The sequence below is a fragment of the Petromyzon marinus genome, chromosome 50 (assembly GCF_048934315.1).
Source record: "Petromyzon marinus isolate PM22_M1 ecotype Great Lakes invasive population chromosome 50, UKy_Petmar_22M1.pri1.0, whole genome shotgun sequence".
Lineage (NCBI taxonomy): Eukaryota > Metazoa > Chordata > Hyperoartia > Petromyzontiformes > Petromyzontidae > Petromyzon > Petromyzon marinus.
Window position 1 is genome coordinate 2,377,492 of NC_133716.1, and position 23,502 is coordinate 2,400,993.

Below are 23,502 nucleotides of genomic sequence, written 5' to 3' on the forward strand. Positions count from 1 at the left end.
CCACCACCAGCACCACCACCAGCACCACCACCAGCACCAGCACTACCACCAGCACCAGCACCACCACCACCACAGTGTTCGCTATAACGCGGTTATTCCATTGGGGAACTCCGTTCTCACAGTGCGGAACGGGCACCGTTCTAACGCGAAACACTCCCATTATAACGCGGAGCGCCCACCTTTATAACGCGTAACACTCCCATTATAACGCGAAACACTCCCATTATAACGCGAAACACTCCCATTATAACGCGGAACGCCCACCTTTATAACGCGGTTGCTGAGTGGTCGACGGCGAACTACTTTCTTGCTCTGCGGAGTGACACAGCACGCGGAATGATACAGTGATGCGGCAGCGTACCCTCAGCCATTCGTGCGTGGTGTGCATTGATGGTACCTCGCCAAACCTTACCGCCACATTACTTACAGGGTGTGTGGGGTGGAGGGAAGAATGATTTTCCCTTCAACGCCTTTTTCCGGAACGCATCTCTAACCAGCGCGTTAAACGAGGACTCCGCTGCCATTGGGTATCCCAAATCGCAAAGGTCGAGGATGGCCACGAACTGCCACAAGAGGTCGCAATCAGTCTGCTGAGTTGTAAGTAGCCAGGGACTCTTGCGTCTGGACAGGGGCCAGCAGCAGCAGCAGCAGCTGTGTAAGTTTATATGATCTGCGTAGCAGCAAGGCGGAGGGGAGAGTGTTGGGACTCCCACCCCTCGTATATAAATCACGACACAGACACGCACACACAGTCTCGCACACACACACACCGCGATTCTGTGCAAGATAAGCGGTTCCCTCCGTGCGTGGCACTCCTCCGTAATATTGGACCTTTGCTCAATTTGCAAATTACGAAGCAGCAAAGCCTCGATTGTGTTGGCAATCTGAAGCGGCAGCCCCGTCGCAGCGTTGCACAATCCGAGTCGCCGCCGTCTCTCTCTCTCTCTCTGAGCGGTGTCGTTTTTGGTGGAGCGATTCGTGGCGTCGGCGTGTGTGGGTGGCTGGCTCACCATGATGAAAGCCCCGTGGGTGGAGGTGACTCTGCTGCACCTACTCGCAGTGACGTCTGCAGCGCAGGTGAGTGATGTGCGAGGTGATTCACAAAGACAAAGGTGCCCCCCCCCCCGTATAGCCTGTAACAGACTGTTGGGGCAAGTGCTGTTAGCGAGTAGCAGCAGCTATGAAGGGCGGGACTTGCACACCACTAACACCATCACTTTCACAACCACCACGATCACATCCACCACTCCACTCATATGAGGCTGAGTCAACCTAGGGGAGCCCCAAGACCGGTTCGGATAATTGTCACCGGTGTTGGCCGTTGAGCGGGAGTCGAACTCGGGTCGCCGGGTTCGTAGCGCAGCGCGCTAAACCCCCGCACTACCGCTCATCAGCACACGACACACGACACACACACACGACACACATACACGACACACACACGACACATGACACACACAACACACACACACGTGTGATGGTTATTATTTACACGGCTCAGCGAGTCGAGTGAGTGGCTTGCAATCTAAAGTTTGCGAGTTCCCGTTCTGGTGATGGCCTTGACTCAGCCCATCATCATCCCCTTGAGGGGGTCGATAAAATTGTTACCACTTCGTTGGCCAAGTCAACAATGATCGTCCTATGGATAGACTCATCCCTGCCGTACGAATGGAATTTCCACCACTGGCTCAGGACTGTAAAGAGTGGATGGCCACCAATGCCTCAATGCTCACTTGACCCAGGACATTACTCAGGCTCTAATCGAATTATACACATAGTTCATGGACCCCTACAAGATATTTTACTTGCTGCGTACCACCCAGGATGACATAACTTGAGTTGTATTATCGTTCCTTGGAAGTCGATCGTCCAATATAACCTCGGTAAACTTAGCACGTTATCATCAAATCCACTTTTTAATTGGGGGCACACAGAAACTCTGTTCGCCACTTGTGGTGCTGCTACTGTTGCCGGATTAGCCTCGGCCACAGCGCACTCGCATGGACCTCCGATCAGCTTGGTCGGCTATGTACGGTGCAAAAAAAGTTCGGCATACGTTCTTTGGGAAGACTTGCTGTGGAGTTAGCTTGCTATTAGCCAGGCGGTGGTGGCTGGCTGTCGAGGCCAGCACTGTGGAGGTAGCAAGGGTTGGTGGATGGTGTAAAGAATGTTGTGGAACTCCCTTCCCGTGGGTGGCGAGGTTGCCGTACCCTGGCTCGCTAGGAGAAGGCGGTGCAGAAAATGTGGACTCCGTCCGTATGGGATAGAGTGTTTCCCCCTCGCGCGCGTGAATTTGCTCCAGGTGCTCGGGTTTCCTCCCACATGTAAACACTTATTAATTTTCCGATGGCACCTTAATATGTAGAGGACCGAAGGGCTTCGACAATTGCTGGAGTCGTCCTCTCTAGGCGAGTGGATGGATACTCGCGTTTATTGACAGTGTGTTGTATCTGACCTGCATGTGTACCCAGGTCCACGGGTTCCTCTTTCCATCTCTAATTCCTGACAACGCACCTCTCCAAACCTTCTTCGCCCACTTTTCACATGTTGATCCATATTTGTCAGGGTATGGACCACGAAGCCGAACGGTGGAGCGAGTGAGCGAGCGGCAAGCAATTCAAATCTTGACCCAGGCCATTATCCCACGGTGGTCGATAAAATCCTTACCACTTTGTGGGGAAGTCACCGGCATTTGTCCTGCCATCGAAACGTGGAATTTCCACCACTGGCTCTGCAGGGGTTGTACGCAGGATGATGAGCACCAATGTCTCAGTGCTCTTTTGAGTAGCAGGAATTCACTTGGACTTAAAACCAAAATAATTAAAAGCTCCGTACAACAGGAGAAACATCATCCCCCAGGTGAGGAGGAGGTGGTGGATGTTCCAGATGTGATGCGTGAAGAAGGCACCACCACTGCCCCTCGCTCTGTGAAAAAAAAACAAAAGTATCTGGACCAAATGGAGGGGGGGGGGGGAAATGCTGTGGAAATTATCCAAGCATTGGAACCGGCTGTAAAAAAAACAACAACATTAACGGAGTCATGTTTACTCAATGTTTACGCAGAAATGAAATACCTCGTTTGGGGAACGCTGCCTCAATAAATTCTTCACTCCAACAGAAAAAAAGTGATGCGAAACTGCACTGAAGCATTACGCAAAATGATAGCACATCGGCCTCCCGTCACGTGCGTGGCAGATTACGCGGTAAGATCGTGGGGATTGTGCGACCATACTTCACCGCGATGGTGAGTATGGGGGTGATGAGAGTGGGGAGCGGTAGCGTAGCGGCTAGCGCGAAGCGCTACGAACCTGGCGACCCGGGTTCGATTCCCTTTTACGACCAACACCGGTGACGATTATCTGAACCGGTCCCGAACTTCCTCTAAGTCGACTCAAATGAGTACCTGGTGCGATTTGTAAACATCGCCACTATTGAGACAAAGGCGGCCGGGCGTAATTCCGGCCACCAAGGCCGTAATTATAATATATATTAGGGGACACATCCCCCCAAATATTCAAATATGTTCAAAATGTCCCCCCCAATATATTGCTATAAATTTTTTAAAATAAAGTAATAATAATTGCTATGCTATGTAAATAAAAACAACAATTTGCTAAACCTTGGCCACAATATCTGGACTTGTCTTCATATAAATCAATGCATAGATTTCTGTTTATATGATTGTGGTTATGGTTGTACTTTATTAATCCCTAATCTCAAACATTACATACAATGAAACAAGAAATGGTTAAAAAGTAAAAACAGAGCAATGTAATATAATACACTATTAGACATTATTGTAAAACATAAATAAAAAGTCCATCCCATGTGTTAGTGAATTTTTTAATATTTTAAGCAGGAAATTAGTTTTCAAATTTAGATGTTTTTCTGGTTTGGGACCCCCAGACCCCCTGGAAGATTTGGTCCCTCCCAATGTTGACTCCATGGCTACGGCCTTGCTGGCCACCCACCACCCCCTGTGCCGTGCCGGCCTTCATAGGTGCTCCTCGCTAACAGCACTTGCCCCAACAGTATGTTAAGGCTACACGGGGGTCTTTGTCTTTGTTGCACTGTGTATGAGCGCCTGCCCACACGGAGTGTGTGCAGTAGCCACCTGTTTGCTATTAGCTGCCCGTGTTATTGTGACTTTCAGCATCAGCTGTTGTGTTGTCATGGCTGGGCGTGTTTTATATTTTGCCGCACAAGCCTTGTGCATTTAATTGTTCCAAGAATCACAAAACACACTAAGTTCAGCAATAAAAACACGTGTTTCTCCGTGTGTGTGTGTGTCCGCGTGACCCACGCGCAACTGAAACCGTAGATGTTTAAACAATTCCTTACGGTCGCATTGTTTTAAAATGCTTCCGACACAATTCAAAACCGCGCCTCAACAATGACCGATTGGATAAATATGTCATCACCGGGTGTCCTTTCACGGGGTAAATTTGTGTGTTTGTCCTCCCGCCTCTACCAAGACGTTTGGGCCTTCGTGGAAGAGCAAACCAAATGCCCTCTCGAGTGTCTCTCTCTCCAGAGCTCGCTCTTGGCGACGTCTTTCCGCAAGCGGCTGATGTGAACAGGCAACTGCATAGCAGCGCGTGGCGCGAAACGTCGGACATCGTGACGAAACGTAGTTGCATTTTGAATGTGCTAAAGCCAAAGTGATTTCCTTCACGAATAACAATTGAGGCATTTGTCGTGGCTCATATCCCGTTTACAGCTCTAAAGCGACTGTGCTGGAAATTCCAAATTCCCATGGCAGGGGTGAGTCTCTCGGGAGGGTAACAACTGCTGACATCCCCACAAAGTGGTACTGATTTTACCGACCTCCCCCCCACGAGGGGGGTGATGGGCTGAGTCAAGCCCTTAACCAGAATTTGAACTCACGACCTTCCTGTTGCGAGCCGTTTGCTCTGCCCACCCCACGTCATCACGTGCCATACATTGCCCATAGAGGAGATTATACGTCAATAAGCAAATCAAACATTTCCGTCGTCCTGTTTTAGTGGCCATATGAAGTCAATGATGCCACTAACATTTGACAGACTGCTGTGGCTTAATAATCTCCGACTTGGCAAATGTAAAGAATTTGTCTCCGTATGAATCCAACCCTCGCTAAATCAGTCCCTGCAATTTGGCACCACTGGCTTAGGAGTGTGAACGGAGAGCCAGCAGTGCCCTTTTTAATATTCATAATTAGTTGTGGGCCCCGATATAGGGGAGTGTAAATCCTGTCACCGGTTCAGGGCCACCAACATCGTGACGCAGAGCTCATGAGTGTACGAATGACAATTTTTAAACCCGGTTTTTAATTCTCTCTTTAAAAAGAAATCAATTACGGCAATTGCTGTCCATTTGAACAAAACACAAAAAAAAACTGTTCGTAAAACTGATTAGACAGAACGATTTGCACATCCTTCATGAAAACGATTTTTTTTTGCATTAGTGGCATAAAACCCGTCACTCTGGGCGGTGACGCGGCCCGGGGCTAATAATAATAATAATCATTTACATTTATAAAGCGCCCTTAAACAGTCGTTCTCAGGGTGCGGTAGCGCGTTCGCTGCTTATTGCTGAGGTTAGCGGTTGGAATCCGGCAGGCCGCTCTGGTTACTGCCGCGGAGTGCATTTACCCTTAAAATGTGTGCAGGCTGCTTCACAGGGAGCTTCTTGGGGAGTTGAACTCGGCGCACAAATTGTTGCCGAACAACAACAACGCGGGCGAAACCCTGAAAACGCACCGGCGGGGGGGGCGGGGGGCGGGCAGCGCAGCGGTGAAAACCCACCGCACCACACGACAACACAGATGTGGAACGTGTGCTCTAGGCCTCCGGGGCCAGATAGCACCATGCCCCCCCCCCCGCCCTGTGACATTGCTCGGCTCCTCGAGGCCGCGAGCAGCTGTAGGAGATGACAGAGGCGCTGGATTGGTGGGCCAGACACGAGCGCTCAAGGCAGGGCGGGAGAGCAGAGGCCAGGGCACGTCGTGGAGTGTGGGGTCGTGGGGAGGGAGGGAGTGGAGGGAGTGGAGGGAGGGAGTGGAGGGGAGTGTGGGCAGAGTGTGGAGGGGAGACATGTTGTCTGATATGTAAGCACTATCCAGGCTCGTAGCTGATTAGTTTCAGAGATTTGTCAAGGTGTGGGGGGTCATTCTGGGTGATCTGTTCGGAGACGAGTCGTCACATCCAAAGTCAAGGCATGAGCGGAACGTAAGGGAATCGCTCCGGAAGTTGATGCCGCGGAACTACAACGGAGCGTCCACCTTCCGCGAACCCCGTTATACGCAACTCCTGCTATCCGCTTCGGGAATCTCTCCACGGACAACTCGCATTATGGCCGGGATGGAGACCTCGAAGTGATCAAATCGTTGTGCGTAAGGGGAGTCAACTCAGAGGCGACGAGGGTACCACAGTGCTTCTTGCGTCACCTCAAACCGCGCGGGTCCTACCCCCCCCTCCCCAACATAGCAGACGAGAATGTTCCCCTACAGCGAGAAGTCAGCAGTCGTAGCCTGAAGTCTGTCCCCACTGCCACCGTCCGCCCGTGTGCGGCAGGCGCCTAGCTCGGTCACAAGTTTGAGTCGATGGACTTGATCGACGAATTGTCGCGGCTATCAGGGAAAGTCCTCTGAGCTGTACAGATATTTTTTTCAGAAGCGACCTGGCCACAAATGATAGCTCACCGAAGAGGCTTATCACTCGCGTGAACATTTATAGCAGCCAAATAACTCTAAACGCGTGACGTTGAGTCTTTATGTTGGGGGGGGGGGGGAAACCGAAGGACCCGGTGAAAAAAAATCCGCGCGAGCACGGGGAGAGAGACACCGCAAATTCCAAATATATTGTGTTTAGTTTCTTATCCTTTCCCCGCACCTCCGATGAGCACGGTTGGCTACGTACGATGCGAAAGAAGTTCAACGTACGTACATTCAGGCGTCAGGGACTGGATCGAACCCACAACCTCCTGTATACCCAGGGCGAGGTAGTTAACATCTCGCCGAATGGAGAGGGAGAGACGGAGGGGTGGGTACTGTGTGGTCCAGTGTCGGGTGAAGCTAGTGCGGGGCTTGTAGCATGATGTTATTAAAGGGCCCTAAATAAAAAAAAACACGTAAATATTAAAACACAAATGTTAACCTTGCACAGTGAAGTAATTGTATTTTTTTCATTTGCTATACAGCCAGATAATACGACAAATCGCTAACCTTAAACGCCCAGTCGTTCATAAAAGTTGAAGGCGGTATAGTACTATAGTAATAGAGCAAGTGCAGAATCACTGAACCGGAATTGATATCTTGAAAGCATTTAGCGCGGGGCCCTTGAAAGTGCGGGGCCCGTAGCATTATGTAGCTACTTGTGCTACTAGGGTCATCTGGGTTGGGGTCGTGCGGGGCGAAGAGCGAGCGGCTCGTTTCACGCGACACGAACCGACGGACGCATCGCCCACAACCTGCGGGAGACACTGAGAGGGTGAAAGAAGAAGCCGAATTGGAGCGCGAACATCCGCCGGGTTTCTCTCGCTCTGCTGCCCCGGCCATCGACGCCCGCGTCCCCCCCCCCCCCCCCCCCCCCAAGTGCTGCTCTTGTGCACGATGGCAGCGGCAGGGGATACCCTCAGCAGCTTGAATGGCAGTGATGGAGAGGTCCTGCCGCTGGCCACCACGAAGGTGGCTTCAACAGGGAGAGAGAGAGAGAGAGTTCGTGTCGTTTTACTGTCCCTGCTGCTCCTCGTGCTCCGTCGAAATGGGCTCAGACTTCAGTGGTTCATAATGAAGTCCACGATGTAACTGTAATTTTCCGGAGCTGTTCACAATCCCCGATTTCTTCACACACACGCACGCACGCGGTTTTGTGTTAATTCTGTCGCGTTAAATTCGCTTCTTTAGCCAGTGTTTAACGCAGGTTTGCGATTTAAATTCTGACCAGGTAACAAATTCAGTTCAGCGTGCAAACCAATTCACTACTGCTCCATTTAGAATGTTTTTTTAGCGATATATCGTATCCTTTCGTATACATAATGTTCTTTTAAGGCCACGGTATTGTTATTGACGAATGCCATGAGTTGTTGTTGTTAATTGTGCTTGTGCACCAGTGCCAACTCAGCAGCAGCAGCGTCACCACAGAATTTTTTTTTCACATCATGCGGTGAATCGATTGCACAGAGTACACGCTCGCACGCGACCACATTATATAATGCTTGAGTGTTAATCCCACCGCCGTGCAACGTTATTAATATATATTTGTTATCTAATTTAAACTCAAACGCTCTTTGGAAAGTGTTTTGTTGGCAATCTTGACGAAACAAAAAAACGACTCACGTATTGGGAGATGTCTTACCGCAGGAATTATTATTAATTGTTGCCGTCGCTTCTTTTGGGTTAGATGGGCACGTGGGTGTCACGTCACGCGCTTAGCATTATCGCACCTCCAATGAGTGTCTGCGTGCGGTGCGAAAGAAGTTCGACATACGTGTATAGATATACTTCGTACAGTACGGGATTTTTATTTATTAATTCGAGCCCAAACGCCTGAGGATTTTGTGTTCAAAGAAAATGTCTACAAATTATCCATGAGGGCTGTTGCTGGCAAAGAATTACATCACATTTGGCGCAGAGTTGACGGGCGTTTCTCTGGCGTTTGATTCAAAGGCCATTTAATCGATGGCAGCGTTTACACAGAAGAACAATGGCATGACCAGCGCTGCTCAGGAGCCTATCGCCACCATCACCACGATGAGCGGTAGCCGAATGTGGTGGTGGCTACTCACGTGGCCTGAAATCCGCCGCTATGGAGGCAGCGAGGGTTGGTGGTTCGCGCAAATGTGAGAGTCAAGGAGAAGCCAGCCACCCTTGGCTCGCCGTGAGTAGACCCTACAGCGAACGTGGTACGAATATACATCTGTACGGGGATCGAGTGTTGCCCCCTTGCACACATGGGTTTTTATCAGTGTGCTCCGGTTCCCCCCCTCCCCCCCACATGTATTGACACTCATTAATTGGCTGAAAACTCCTTGTTAATGTATATATATATGGAAGGACCGCAGAGCTTGGGCAATTGTTGGCTCCGGCTCCTCCCTACCTGGCTGCCGCTGTGTTTGCGCTCGTCTGTGACTGCTTCTCACGCCTCGAAGTCGTCATCGTTGGGAGTGAGTGGACAACGTGCGGTGGCGCCCTTAAAGTTAAACATTACTATTGTGATTACCACCACGATGACGGGCACACGGCCACAAAGAATAAGATCCCCCGTATAGCCTTAACATATTATACGGGCAAGTGCTGTTAGCGAGTCGCACCGATGAAGGCCGGCACGGCACACGAGGGAGTGGGTGGCCAACACCGCGCCCGGCCGCCTTTGTCTCCCTCGTGGCGATGTTTACACACCGCACCAGGTACTCATTTGAGGCTGAGTCGACAATCACCACTACCGCCTTCATAATCACCACCACCACCACAAACAGTGACCATTACCAACTGGCATGACCTCAATTACCGCAACCGCAACACCACTGCCACCATCACCACCAGCACCTCATCACATTCACAGCCACCACAGCCACGATCACACTTACCACTACTGCCATCGTCACAATCAGCCACCACTAAATCACCATAACATCAATCACCACACCATCATCATCACCACCAGCACCTCATCACATTCACAGCCACCACCACCACGATAACACTCACCACTACTGCCATCGTCACAATCAGCCACCACTAAATCACCATAACATCAATCACCACACCATCATCATCACCACCAGGACAAAGACACTCCGTATAGCCTTCACTGACGTTTTTGGGCAAGTGCTGTTAGCACGGCACATGAGGGGGTTGGTCGCCAGCACCATGTCCGGCCGCATTTGTCTCCCTCGTGGCGATGTTTACACATCGCACCAGGTACTCATGTACACATCGCACCATCCGCAACAAGCACCCTCACCATGATCATCACTACATTCACCACCACCGTTGTCAGAACCACCTTCACTACCAATATCACCACATCCCAACCATGACCACCACCACCGCCATCATCGCGGTGGCTACAGTCTGAATGTGACGGTTATAAGCTATAGACTAAAAACTAAACTATTTTTGTTAGTTTTACCACGTTTCAGGGCCGCTGAGCTACACAGCTCTTTTTTTAGAAGCGACCTGGGCCACAAATGATAGCCCAACGGAGTGGCTTATCACGTGGCCAACCGTGCTTCATCGTAGGTGCGGGGGGGGACATCAATCTAAACACACAAAGCAGTTACAAAGAAATTTGTTTTTTTCTTCCCAATCTAGATTCGGGAAATGCGTTTCACTCGTAAGGCTTAGGCCACAACGTTCGCAGAGGGCCGCGTGTTTGTACAGCGCCGCGTGGGCCACGCGTTGAGTTGTGGGAGAGGAAATTATTTCCCGCGACGTCGGGGCCGGGAGACCCGAAGTGCCCCCGAACGACAGGGACCCCCACGCTCTCTCGCTGAGCTTGGGGTGGAGCGAGCGGCCTAATTGAATGGAATGCCACTGTCGGAACATCGCAAACGCCCACGACGTTCATCCCGCGTGGGCGCGCGCGTTCATCACGCGTGCCCTTCTGACCGCAGCGCCGCTGGCTGAGTAATTGTAAATCACCGTCTGGTCTCACTTCCTGCAGCTCCCTTCGCGCATTTCTGGGCGATATGGACACTGCGTTGCACACAGGACGTGCGCCGTTAATGCAATTGCCGCTTTGGGTGGCGTGGCAAGCACCACGGCCGGTCCCATTTGCTCTGCAGTTCTCTATAATAATAATGTTAAGATTGTTCCTTCCAATTAGTGAGCGTTTATACACGTGGGAGGAAACCAGAGCAACCCGGAGAAAACTCACGCACGCGAGGGAGCAACGCTCTATCCCACACAGAAGGGACACACGATGTCAGTCCACGCTTTCCTGCCCCGCGTTCTGCTGGCGAGTTGCGGGCATTGCATCCGAATGCCGACGGGGGAAGGGGGGAGTCTCGCGACATGTCGTCATTCGCCCTGTGAGCCACCGATTCACGCTGGTGCCTCCACAGTGCTGGATTACGGGCGGACACGTGGAGTGGCCAAATCTAATCAGCGATACGGGGCAATAAGCGGAGTGCCTCGTCCATGACGGCGGTGGCGGCTGGACGTTTGTCAGCGTGGCATCGCCGCGCCCGCTGAGCCGCCGCTGACTCGATGAGGTTCGCGACCTCTGCGGATTTAAATGGTCCAACGTGATTTCGCTCCCGCTCCGAACATGTCGCCCGGCGATCGGTTTAATGCGGTAATGGCACGAGGGAGCGCGCGCGCGCGCGTAGCGTTCAGAGGGCGGGGAGGTCGTGGGGGAAGCGACCTCGCTACAAAATGAACCAACGACTCCTTGGCGATCTCGTCAAGGAGGATAAACCACTCCGACCGTCATCCTCGCAGCAGCAGCAGCAGCAACAGCGGCGGCGGCTTTTGGCTGCTGCCATCGAACAAAGGCGGCGGTCAGCGCATCGCGCGGCGCTTTCAGATGCGCTTCTGCGGCCGTCTGGAACGCGCTCTTCCTTCCGATATTAGGAAGCCACTGGAGACACGCACTCTGAATTTTTGAAATTTGGCTACGTATGGTGTGTTAGAGAGCAAAGCCACACCATTTACAATCTGAGTACGACGTTTCGCCAGTTATGACAACTAGCTTCATCCAACACACCGGTGTGCTGCACTCGTAACGAATTGGTATGTTCTGTTCACGTGACAAACCTTAAGTAATTATATATTTACGCGATTCAACCCCACAAAAACCTGCATTATGGAGGCAAAGAGGTGGTCCGCGATGCTATAGATCGTCCCCTAGGTGCGACCGTGCGAGACAAAATCAAACATTGGTGGCGGGAGTGGGGGGTGGGGTGGGGGCACCTGACCGATTGCCGTCCCGAGGAAGACTCACGGCGCGCAGAGCCGTGGCTGTGTGCGGGATGAGGTGCTGAGTCTTCCTCGGGACGGTCGTGGTCACGGGGGAGCTAAGCTTCCTCCCGGTGGGGGGCCGGTGTCACCGCGGGGCGCCGTGCACCCCCCCCCCCCCGGGGAATCTCAGTGGGGAGGAGGAGGAGGGAGGAGGAGGGAGGAGAGAGGAGGAGGGAGGAGGAGGACCGTAAATCCACGCGATACAAATGGGGGGAGAGGAGGGAGGCAGGGAGGGCTGCTGAGTGTGGGGGTGAGGTTCTTATGAACAGAGAATTGGTTGGGAGGTGGGAGGGAGAGGCACGGCAGAGGAGTGCGTGAGCGAGGAGTCAGGGGAGGTGGGGAGAGAAGCCGAATAATAAACAGGAGAGGGGGAGGAGCGTGAGTTTCTGCTCCTCTTGTTTGCCAAGGCTGCGTGGAGTGTAGGGGCAGTGCCAGTGGGCAGTGGAGCTGAACGCTGGGGGGGAGAGAGGGAGGGAGGGGAACGCAGCAGACGGGATCAGAGGCTCCGCGTCTGTGGACGGTGTTGTCTTTCTCTCCCCGTTCTGCACCACGCTGAGATAGACTCGACTTGGTGTGACACACACAGCACACTACAAAAGTTACACCCGCACACACTGAGATAAACTACACACACACACTACAACATGCTATATACACACGTACACCGAAATAGACGAGACAAATAGTGTCACGCACTACAACAGGCTACACACACAGCATCATATATACACACACACACTACTACAGGCTACATGTACACACACACTGGCAGACTCACCACACGTCCACATATACAGGACATTGCAGACCCCTTGCCTACACACAAAGGCGCATACACCAGCACTGCGAAAGTATACTGAGACGTACACAACGGCGCACACGAACATTGGGAATAGACTCCACCATACGCAATCGCTCACACGAACTCTCGATTGGGCCACACAGGCAATTAACATACAGGCCGCCAAGCCATTGCGCCTCGGGTACATACACACACACGTGCACTTAGACATGGCAAATGATTACAAGCACACATGAAGAATATGCGCATGTATCATAACAGTCTCTACTGCACTCGTAACATATGTCGCGTGACATTGCAGTAGGTTGTTGATATATATATACCGGATAGGTACACTGCCTATGCAATCGAAGGCACACAGGTCTCATTGCACATACATGGGCCGTGCATAGGTTACACACAACAGGGTACAATAGAGGCAATACATACATGACACACACTCCCATACCTAGCTGATATTAAATATACAAATGTTTACGTTTTCACACGTACAAAGGAAATATTGACAGGCACACACAATTGACAGCAGGTCACGTACATGCAGCTACACGTGCATTGTCACAGATGCGTTGAACGCGCATGCACATAGTTTGAGATGCGTGCATCACACACAGAGTTTCATTACACGTAGTATTGCACGCATACACAATATTGTGTCAAGCGTATAGTGTTATACACGTACACATAACGGACGTACGACGTTGCTTTACATACCTTGACAAGCGTAGGGCGAACACACAGACACATCATTCGGCATCGTTACGCATGGTCACGCTGAAACACGTAGCAGTCGCACACGCGTATAAACGCTCTTTAATCGGCTGAAAACATCTCAACACATAGAGGACCGCAAAGCTTGGGCAAAGTGTTGGTTCGCCGGATCACCACCTGCCCGCCGCCTTCCAAGCCCGTCTGTGGCTCCTCGGCGATTGCGATACGCGATCTGAACGAGCGTCGATATGCAAGACCGCGGATGATCATCGCCGGCATTCGCACGCTTGCCCAGAGAGCTGTGCACGCGACGCACACTCAGCGACGGTGCACGCGAGGCTCCGTCGCGCGCGGCGCACAGAGCCGGTGTGCACGGGAGCCCTGCTGGTCGGGACCTTCTCGGAATAAGATGCGACCACCCCCCAGCGCGCCGCTCGCTGCTCGTCGGGCCCCGCCGCTGCTGCTGATGCCGCTGCTGCTGCCGCTGATGCTGCTGGCGATGTCGGCAGTGCCAGGCCGCGCCCAGCCCGCGGCGGATGGGACGGCCCGGACCTCGACGGAGGAGCTGGACGCCGACTCCACGCCGCGAGTAAAACGTCCACCCCGGGTTACCGCTCGGCACGGGAATTCAGGGACCTGGTTACCCTGGGGACTCGGTGACCTGGGGAGCCAGGCGGGGGGCGGGGGGTGTGGGGTCCTGGTTACCCTGGGGACCTCGGGAGCTAGGGATGTTAACTTTGCAAATAGAAGTAACGTGCTGATGCTGGACAGGTGCAGGAGGGCTTTGGGTTAAAGTTTGAAGTCGCTTTACCGCACGCATTGCCGTAAAAGTTTTTTTTTTTATTCCTCAAAGGTCACTGAGGTCGACCAAACGACCCCAAAGTCCGCAAGTGCTCGCGACGGTCATTCCGAGACTGCGTTTGTCAGAGTTCGCGCGCGTCTGTGGAAATATTGCACAGCTTGCGAGTACGTAGTTTCCTGCTCGCACGAGTATTGAGGCGGTGCTCATCTCCCGTTTACATCCCTGAGGCAGGATGGGAAAATTCCACATTCCCGTAGTGGGGGTGAGTCCATTCGTAGGACAACCACTGTTGACCTCCACTAAAAAGTGATGCTCATTGTATCGACCCTCCGAGGGATGATTGGCTGAACTAACGCCCCCACCCCCTCCCCAACCTGGATGTGAACTTGTCACCGTCCGATTGAGAGCCGTTCGCTCTGCCCTCTAGCCACCTGGCCGGGTTATGCAGCAATGCGTCGATTCCAAACGTACGTTGAACTTCTTTCGCACCATGCGCACGTAGCCAACCGCGCTAATCGGAGGTGCCGTAGCCAACCGTGCTAATCGACCATGTGAGTGATCTTTGCTCGACTGAATTACAGTCCTGTAAATGTTATTACATTCCGACGATTGTACGTTACCCAATTCCCTTGCAACCAATAAGTCTGCGATGGGCACTCGCCTCCTTATCACTCAACTATTGCTAGGACAACGTTTGCCAGCTTCATGCTCCAAATTTGAAAGTAAAAAAAATAATTGCAAATTTACTGTATTGTGCAATTATTTTAATGTATGCGTACTCGAGCGAAGTCAGTGGAGTGAAAAGTGGTTCAAATGTCTGGGCTAAAAAAAAAAAATTGACGATGCAAATAATCCCATTTAGATGATGCCTTTATACAGACGCGGGGATGAAACTTCTGTTTCCCATGCCGAGTACAATAGAGTGAATGACGGCATTTCCCAATTAAAAACACGAACAAAACAACTTGGGATTGTGAAAACAAACGCCCGTAATTTGCAGGGGCTTCGTGCCGAATCTAAGAACAATTGTAGGAGACATTTGGCAGCGATTGAATGAAGGATAATGGAGCGGCTCATTTGGAAGACAAAAAAAACCCTAATCAAATTAAATCCCGATCTGGTCAAACATTACATTTTTTTTTACGTCATATAAAACAACAACAACAACAACAACGTCTACATGTATATCCCTGTTATCAGTCTACTTCTGGATGAGGGCCTCTCCCATAAAATGCGATTCGCGGGTGATTTATACGTTCACTACGTTGGCCAGTGTGGGTTGTTGAACGCGGACAGCGTAGACGTTTAAGCGTAGTCCAATACAACAGCGGCTTTTTTGCTGCACTCGCTGCGCGCTGGCAACGTAGGCCCGCAGCGGCCCACGGGGCCTATGGGCCCCGCGGGGCGGACGCTCATCCCGCGTGCCATGCTGGCGCGACGGGCGGCCGTCGTGTCGCGGTGCTGGAGACACTCGCGGCGGGCCTCGCAGCAACACACGCCTGGGTTCGATTGCCGACTCGGGCGCCTTTCTGCTCGGCTGTGGGAAAGCGTTCTTCCCCTGTTCTACGTGGGGTCTCCTACGGGTTCTCCCATACCCAAGTCACAAACACACACATTGTAACCGGTATCGGACCAAACAATCTCAATGCTGCAACATGACTCGATTGGGATCAAAGACAAAGATGTACCCCGTATAGCCTTAACTGACTGTTGGGGCAAGTGCTGTTAGCGAGCACCTATGAAGGCAGGAACGGCACACGATGGGGTGAGTGTCTAGCACCACGCCTGGCCGCCTTTGTCTCCCCAGTGGCGACGTCTACACACCGCACCAAGTACTTATTTGAGGCTGAGTCGACCTAGGGGAGGCCCAGGACCGGTTCAGATCATCGTCACCGGTGCTGGCCGTTAGCGGGAATCAAACTCGGTTTGGCCGGGTTCGTAGGCGCAGCGTAGCGGTAACCGCTACACCGCCACCACATTTGGATTACGCAGCAGCAGCAGCACAGCAGCAGCAGCACAGCAGCAGCAGCACAGCAGCAGCAGCACAGCAGCAGCAGCACAGCAGCAGCAGCACAGCAGCAGCAGCACAGCAGCAGCAGCACAGCAGCAGTAGCATCGCCCGGTCGCTACTGCGGGAAAGCTGAACAGGAACCCTCCTGAACAAGAAGAGCATCGGAGACCCGGCGAGGCTGTCCTGGGCAGACAGGCGTAGCGGACGCACTGATGATCGCCACGGTTCTTGCTGTGTCGGCTTCCGAGGGTGCCAGTGGGGGGTGGGGGCACCGTTAACCGGGGTGATTTGGTTCGAACGAAGGGTAGAAAAGAGGGCTCCTCAAAATCAAACGTTCGCTTCTGGTTGTATTTTCACCACGATAAGCGTTGACGTTTTGAGAGAATGAGATCTCGCGTTTCGCAGGCGTTAAGTGGGCACATCCTGAGAGGTCAGAGAGGGAGAGAGGGAGGGAGGTTGTTGCAGCCGTGGCGGATGGTGCAAAGGTTATGGGCTCCTCAGGGTGCAGGGGTTAGCAAGGGTTAATCCTCGTGGTACGAAAACACGTTTAACAGCGCTAACAAGTGAGGGCGACTTTCCAAAAGCCCCTCAAGGGAAGCTCTTGACAAGGGGCATGAGCTCCTGCCAGCGGAGTGATTAATCTATCGTAACTTTCACTTCTAATCCAGATAATCTGTGTTGTGCCTGCCTATGTGTGCCTGCCTGTGTGTCTGTCTGTGTGTGTTTGCCTGTGTGTGTCTACTTGTATGTCTGTCTGTCTGTCTGCCTGTGTGTGTCTGTCTGTGTGTGTCTGCCTGTGTGTGTGTCTGCCTGTGTGTGTCTGTCTGTGTGTGTCTGCCTGTGTGTGTGTCTGCCTGTGTGTCTACTTGTATGTGTCTATCTGTCTGTGTGCCTGTGTGTCTGCCTGTCTGTGTGTCTGCCTGTGTGTGTCTGCCTGTGTGTGCCTGCCTGTCTGGGTGTCTGCCTGTGTGTGTCTGCCTGTGTGTGTCTGCCTGTGTGTGCCTGTGTGTGTCTGCCTGTGTGTCTACTTGTGTCTGTCTGCCTGTCTGCTTGTGTGTGCCTGTGTGTGTTTGTCTGCGTGTATGTGCTCGCTAACAGCACTTGCCCCAACAGTCTGTTAAGGCTATACAGGGGGATATTTTGTCATTGTGTGTGTAGCGGTGAGCGCTACGCTGCCCTGCGATTCCTGCTCACGGCCAACACGAGTGACGATTATCTGAACCGGTCTCGTGCCTCCCCTAGGTCGACTAAGCCTGAAATGAGTACCTAATGTGGTGTGTAAACATCGCCACTCGGGAGATGTGGTGCTGGCCAACCACCCTCGTGTACCGTTCTGGCCTTCATAGGTGCTCGCTGACAGCACTTGCCCCAACAGTCTGTTAAGGCTACACGGGGGCTCTTTGTCTTTGTGTGCCTGTGGGCGTGGTATTGGCCACCCGCCCGCTCATGTGCCGTGCCAGACTTCATAGGTGCTGTTCACTACTTGCTAGTAGCACTTGCCCAACAGTCTGTGAGAGGCTGTAGGGGGGGTCTTTGTCTTTGTGCCTGTTTGTGTGTGTGTGGCATGTGGGGAGCGGCAGTATAATCGGTTATCTCACTCTAAGTACACTGCGCTACGAACCCGGCTACCCGAGATTGATTTCAGCTCATGCCCCGTGAGCATTTGGTTTTGGCTGCATTTACAAACAACTTTAGGAGACGCTACTTCATTGACTTCATTCTTAACGCTCTTCAAAGTGACGCCGAATTTGTACTCTTTCGTGTCATCCATCTTATATTTCTGCATCAAACCGGGACGCATTTCTAAACAGCAAAGGGCTCCTTCATTTATGACCATCTGGCAGTTCACCCACCAAGGCATTGGTTCAAGCAAAGCTTACTCTCATGGCGAGAGACACTAAATGTCAACATCGGTCCAGAGGTTTGTTTGCGTTGAACCAGTGCTGCTGATGAGTTGTGCACCCAGAAGGCTATGCAGCCGATCGGTTGTGTAACAAAAAATTGCTTCCATTTTTTGTTTGTAACTCGGAGAGACAAATACAGGGACTCATCTACTTATGAACGAGTTAGGTTCCGAAGGTCTGTTCGTAAGTCGATTTGTTCGTAAGTCCAACTTTACTCCTGTCGATTCCAAACATGTACGGCATGTACACCAAACACAGGAATGGCTTTAAAAGTTGTATTATCTCCTGTAGTTCTAGATGCCACTGGTTCTTCATGATCTGCAGATATAGATTCCACTGGTTCTTCATGTTCTGAAGATGTAGATACCACTGGTTCTTCATGTTCTGCAGATGTAGATGCCATTGGTTTTTCACGTTCTGCAGATGTAGATGCCACTGGTTCTTCATGATCTGCAGATGTAGATGCCACTGGATCTTCATGATCTGCAGATGTAGATGCCACTGGTTCTTCACGTTCTGTAGATGTAGATGCCACTGCTTCTTCATGTTTTGTAGATATTGATGCTACCGCCGCCATCTATTGCGCGGCGGTTGAACTTAAGACTCTAGTTCCGACAGTTCGTAAGTCGAATGTTCGTAAGTAGAGGATATTACGTGCGGGATACGGTTCGTACTGGATTTCATTACAGTCCTAATCACACTCTTATCTGAAAATGTAAAAAAGTGCAATTATTGGCCCTTATAAAACGTAACCTTTTATTGGGTGTAGTTTGTAACGAAGACATTAAGCGTAAACCACTGGAATGTTATTCCGCAAATAGTAATGGGCCAAGCCCTGAGCTACACTGATGGAATGTTAGTCCGATAGGAGGGTGCCGGATTCGAAGAGCCAGCCTCCTATCTGTCCGATAATCTGTAAATGAACACTGCCTCTGGAAACAAACACGTGGCCCTTGTTGCTAAGTCCGCAGGATAATAATTGCGAGATTTTATAGTCACTGGGTTAAAGGTTTTTTTTTTGTCAGGTAAACATGAGGTTAATCGAATAGCTCACAAAATATATACTTTGCTAACGTGGTGGCGATCACGTTTCGTTTCAGTATTTTATACGTCTAACCTGTTGCGAGAGATATAATGCTTACTCTAATTGCAAATTTACTGTATTGTGCAATTATTTTAATCTATGCGTACTCGAGCGAAGTCAGTGGAGTGATAAGTGGTTCAAATGTCTGAGTAAAAAAAAGAAATTTGACGATGCAATTCATCCCATTTAGATGATGCCTTTATACAGACGCGGGGATGAAACTTCTGTTTCCCATGCCGAGTACAATAGAGTGAATGACGGCATTTCCCAATTAAAAACACGTAGATAGAAATGTGAATAGAGCACGACGTTTCGATCGCAACACAAGCAACCGTCATCAGGTGAGACAAACACAGCAGGAGAACCGCTGAGCAGTTCTCCTGCAGGAGAAATAACATTTTCTATCCACGTGACTTTTTACCGAAAGAACCAAAGAGTATGGATTCCTGCAGTCACGAAAGCTTCAAATCAAGATTGATATAATGCTTGATAATTTATTTTTGGGGTCAGGTCGCTTGAGTAAATTGCATCGTAAACTATCGTCCATGAGACACAGCCAATTAATACAGTTGTCACGCCAATAAAGGTGACAATTTATGACTCCTTCGGCAGTGTTGGAGAGCCAACCACACCACTTACCAATTAATAAATGAAGAATCACTGGATTAAAACATTTATTTCCCTTATTTCTTGGTCGATCAACAGAAGACGAAGATTTGGAATTGGTCCACAAACGTCACAACTCGTAACGTGGCCACCGTCACGTCAAGCGAGTATGCACATAACTCCTCTTATCCGTCTTTATACGTGGTACCAGTATCGCCAATCCTGGAATCCACGGGGTTATCCGCGATTCGACTCGACTTATCCGCAGGAAAAACAATCGCAGATAATCGCGGATTATATTATTGGAGTGATTTGACACTGAATTCCTCTTACCCTGCGGAAATATGGAAAAAGTCGCGAATAGTAGCGGATGATAGGAAGGAATATGGCGCGGGTAATTGACGTTTTTTTTTTGCGGAATCTACTGCTGCTCTCGCAGACAATAGGAGCCGTGGGTTATAGGGTCGCGGATAGGAGTTCTTCCGTAAATAATTTTGCAGTCAGAGGGATGGAATTTGCAGATGAGTAAAAGTCCTCTTGTCCGTGCCCTCGTTATCTACTAAAGCGGAATTGATCCACGCACAAGGCACGTTCATTATCCGTGCACTGCGGGGGCCCGGTGGAAATGTGGTGCGTTTGTCGAGGCGTTCCACGAGTGAATTACGGTCATCCAAGGGCACACACAGGCAGGGACGGGGGAGGGGCAGCGGCTGATGCGCCTCTTCAGTGACCAGGAAACAAACGTGCAGCCCCCACATTTAACCCCGTGGGCCATTTAGGAGCGAGTGCTGTTGGCGAGCACCTCTCGGGCTGCCCGTCGCGTTACTCGCAGAGGCGAGCGTCGGCGTGGGTCTGCGCCACAGGTGACCCAAGCACTGTTGGTCTCCCCGGCGATGCTTCCGGTCACACCGCTGCAACCGGTCAACCTAAGGGAGGCCCGGGTCCAGTTACGGACGAATTTCCCACGGTGACGTTAGCGGCGGTGGGGGTTTGAGCACTCTCTTTTGCCGTTGCCGGGATTGCGGCGTCCTTCGTGCGGACCACCGGGCCCACGACTCCTCCGCGCACCGGAATGGCAGCACAACGGACGCTTACAATGCGCCGCTTGTGCACGCGCGCAGCACGCACCGGGGGCGCGAGTTTGTTTCGCATTACAACATTTTGCCTCCGTAATTTTGTATTTGTGTTTATGCCTTTTTTTGTTTGGGAAAAATGATCTCGATTGTTGCTGAGAATGGCCTTGGTGAGAGCGATGTCTCTCCCCCTGTAGTTGCCCGCTCTGCATGAAATGTCAGCAGCAGCTAGCAGCAGTACCTTCTTCTTTTTTGGATGCACTTGACGCGGTTTGTATTTGAGGTCTTCGCTGCTGAGAGATTTGATGACTGCATCAGTTTCGAGTCAATCAAACAAGGGCTCTCCAGAAGTTATACGAATGCATAGCGATGAGTTTTTGGACGGTGACGTTTCAGATTTAGGATTTTGAAGGGGGCAATTTCGGATATGCACTATGTTGTTTTCCTTCTTCAGACTTTCAAATAATTTCCACTCTGCGTCTTCGTGCTAACTATAGTGACGTCAGGCAACGCCACTGTTCGCGGGGACTGCGCGGAAGTGACCTCGTTTTGGGTGACTATTTTTGGGCGACTGTTGCTCCTGACCGATGGCTGTGCACGAAGCGCAAAGTGACTAAACGACTCAACACACACGTCAAGAACACCGCGTGTGTGGGGAGCGGTGGTGCAGTGGTTAGCGCTGCGCTACGGACCCGGCGACCTGAGTTCTATTCCCGCTGCAGGTGAATTTGGACAGCTCCCAGGCCAGATGCTCTTTGGTCAAGGGAGCCTCGAGGCATGAAGTGAAACAACAACAAAACCCATGTATTCTATAATAACAATAATAACGAACACATGTACTTTTCAGTGCAGTATTGTGTTATTTAACACTTCCACATACATATTGGCACGTACGTGTTTGCGCCCCATCTCGGTGAGTGGAACAAAGAGAGAGGCACTCTTGGGTGTGCATTGACAATCCATGCGGAGGCCGAAATACCATACCCCTCGCAGCACTTTGGAGACGTTCCCGGGTGAACTGACAGGCCTGCACCTGTATCGGTGACGTAATATTTACAACAGGTAGCACGGTCGGTTTTTTTTAGGTTGTCAAAAAAAACGACGGTGTCGTATAGCTTAGGCCGCGCTATGCAGGGGGACTGGGTGAAACTGTGAAAGGACACGGATGATCCGGTCCTGGGCCTCCCCTAGGTTGACTCAGCCTCAAATGAGTGCCTGGTGCGGTGTGTAATCATCGCGTGCCGTTCCGGCTTGGTGTTACTCGCTAACAGTGCATGCCCAGAGTCTGTTCAGGCTATACGGGGGATCTCATTGTCTTTGGCCTTGAAATCAAACAATGTAAAATAGGCAACGTTTCAGACATTGGCCATTCTGCATAATCAAAAAAAGAAGGGCCATTGCCCGAAACGTTGGCGATTATAGCCACGGTGCTAATGATGAATGTGTTGAGGTTATTTTTCTCATGTTAGCGATTTCACTGTCAGTTGTCGGAAAAATAAAAACAAAATTAACGGGTTTTTTTTTTCTTTAGCAGATCGTCCAAACTTTCGTGTTTAGGCCTGATTTTCGATTTTTTTCTGATTAATCTGAAAATCAGGAACACATGCCGAAAGTTGCACGTTCTCTGACGAAACGAGCTGTGTGTACACGCGAGGAGTACACGCGGTGCTATCTTCTGTACGCATTGTGGAACATGAAACAAGAAAGAAACTCTCGCGTTGAGGATTTCGCATGCAGACGCAGCCTTTGAAACGGTTTTTTGAAGTGCGGAATTGAGCACACACACTCGTGACAAAATACACACAATCAGGGCACATGGCCACACTGCTTAAACACAACCCCCACGGACTCAAACACTCACCCAGGGCTTCACCCAATCAGGGTTCAACTCATCCCTCTCCCCACCACGAGATGAAACGCTACCTACTGTCCAGCACTACCACCAATGCCACCACCACCATCATCCACCAATACCACCATAATCACCACCATCATCATCCACCACCAATACCACCATCATTACCATATTCCACCTCCAATACCACCATCATTATCGTCTTCACCATTATCCACCACCAATATCACCACCATTACCATCATCATCATCCCGTCACCAATTCCACCATCATTACCTCATCATCGTCCCACCGCCAATACCGCTACTGCTACTACCACCATTATAACCGCTACTCACTTCCACCACCACCATCATCTTAACCACAACCGCAGCCACCGGCACCACCACCGCTGCAGCCATGACCTGCGGATTTGCAGATTTTCCAGCACATCAGTTACCTGGACAAGAAGACAATTCGGAGAAAACCAGGGCAGGGAGGTGACAACCCTGTACAGTACTTGACAATCCCTAGCAATGGATTTGTCATCATTCTGAAGAGCATTGCCATTGCAGTGAGAGAAATTAGCAATGCCTTATTTTGTTTTCATTCAGGTGAAGTTGGCCACAGCTCCGAGGCCAGATGTTGTTTTGGGCAAGGGGCCTCTAGGCATGAAAAAAAAACCACTCAAGGGCATCGCAGATAAGAATTAAAGTGAAACAAAAAAACA

General features: G+C 51.0%; 1 protein-coding gene across 2 annotated transcripts in view; it reads left to right on the forward strand.

Annotated features, from left to right (window-relative positions):
* The first annotated feature begins 352 nt into the window (after positions 1–352).
* The window catches only part of OLFML2A (olfactomedin like 2A), a 54,083-nt gene continuing 30,933 nt past the window's right edge, over positions 353–23,502 (forward strand). The window contains exon 1 of one of the 2 annotated variants that reach the window (XM_032973241.2): positions 353–1,077. In XM_032973241.2, the coding sequence (XP_032829132.2) occupies positions 1,012–1,077 (66 nt within the window). In that variant the 5' untranslated portion in view covers positions 353–1,011. Of the gene's footprint in view, positions 1,078–12,345; positions 14,047–23,502 lie in introns of those variants that run through there. The other variant, XM_032973240.2, reaches the window with a different exon arrangement.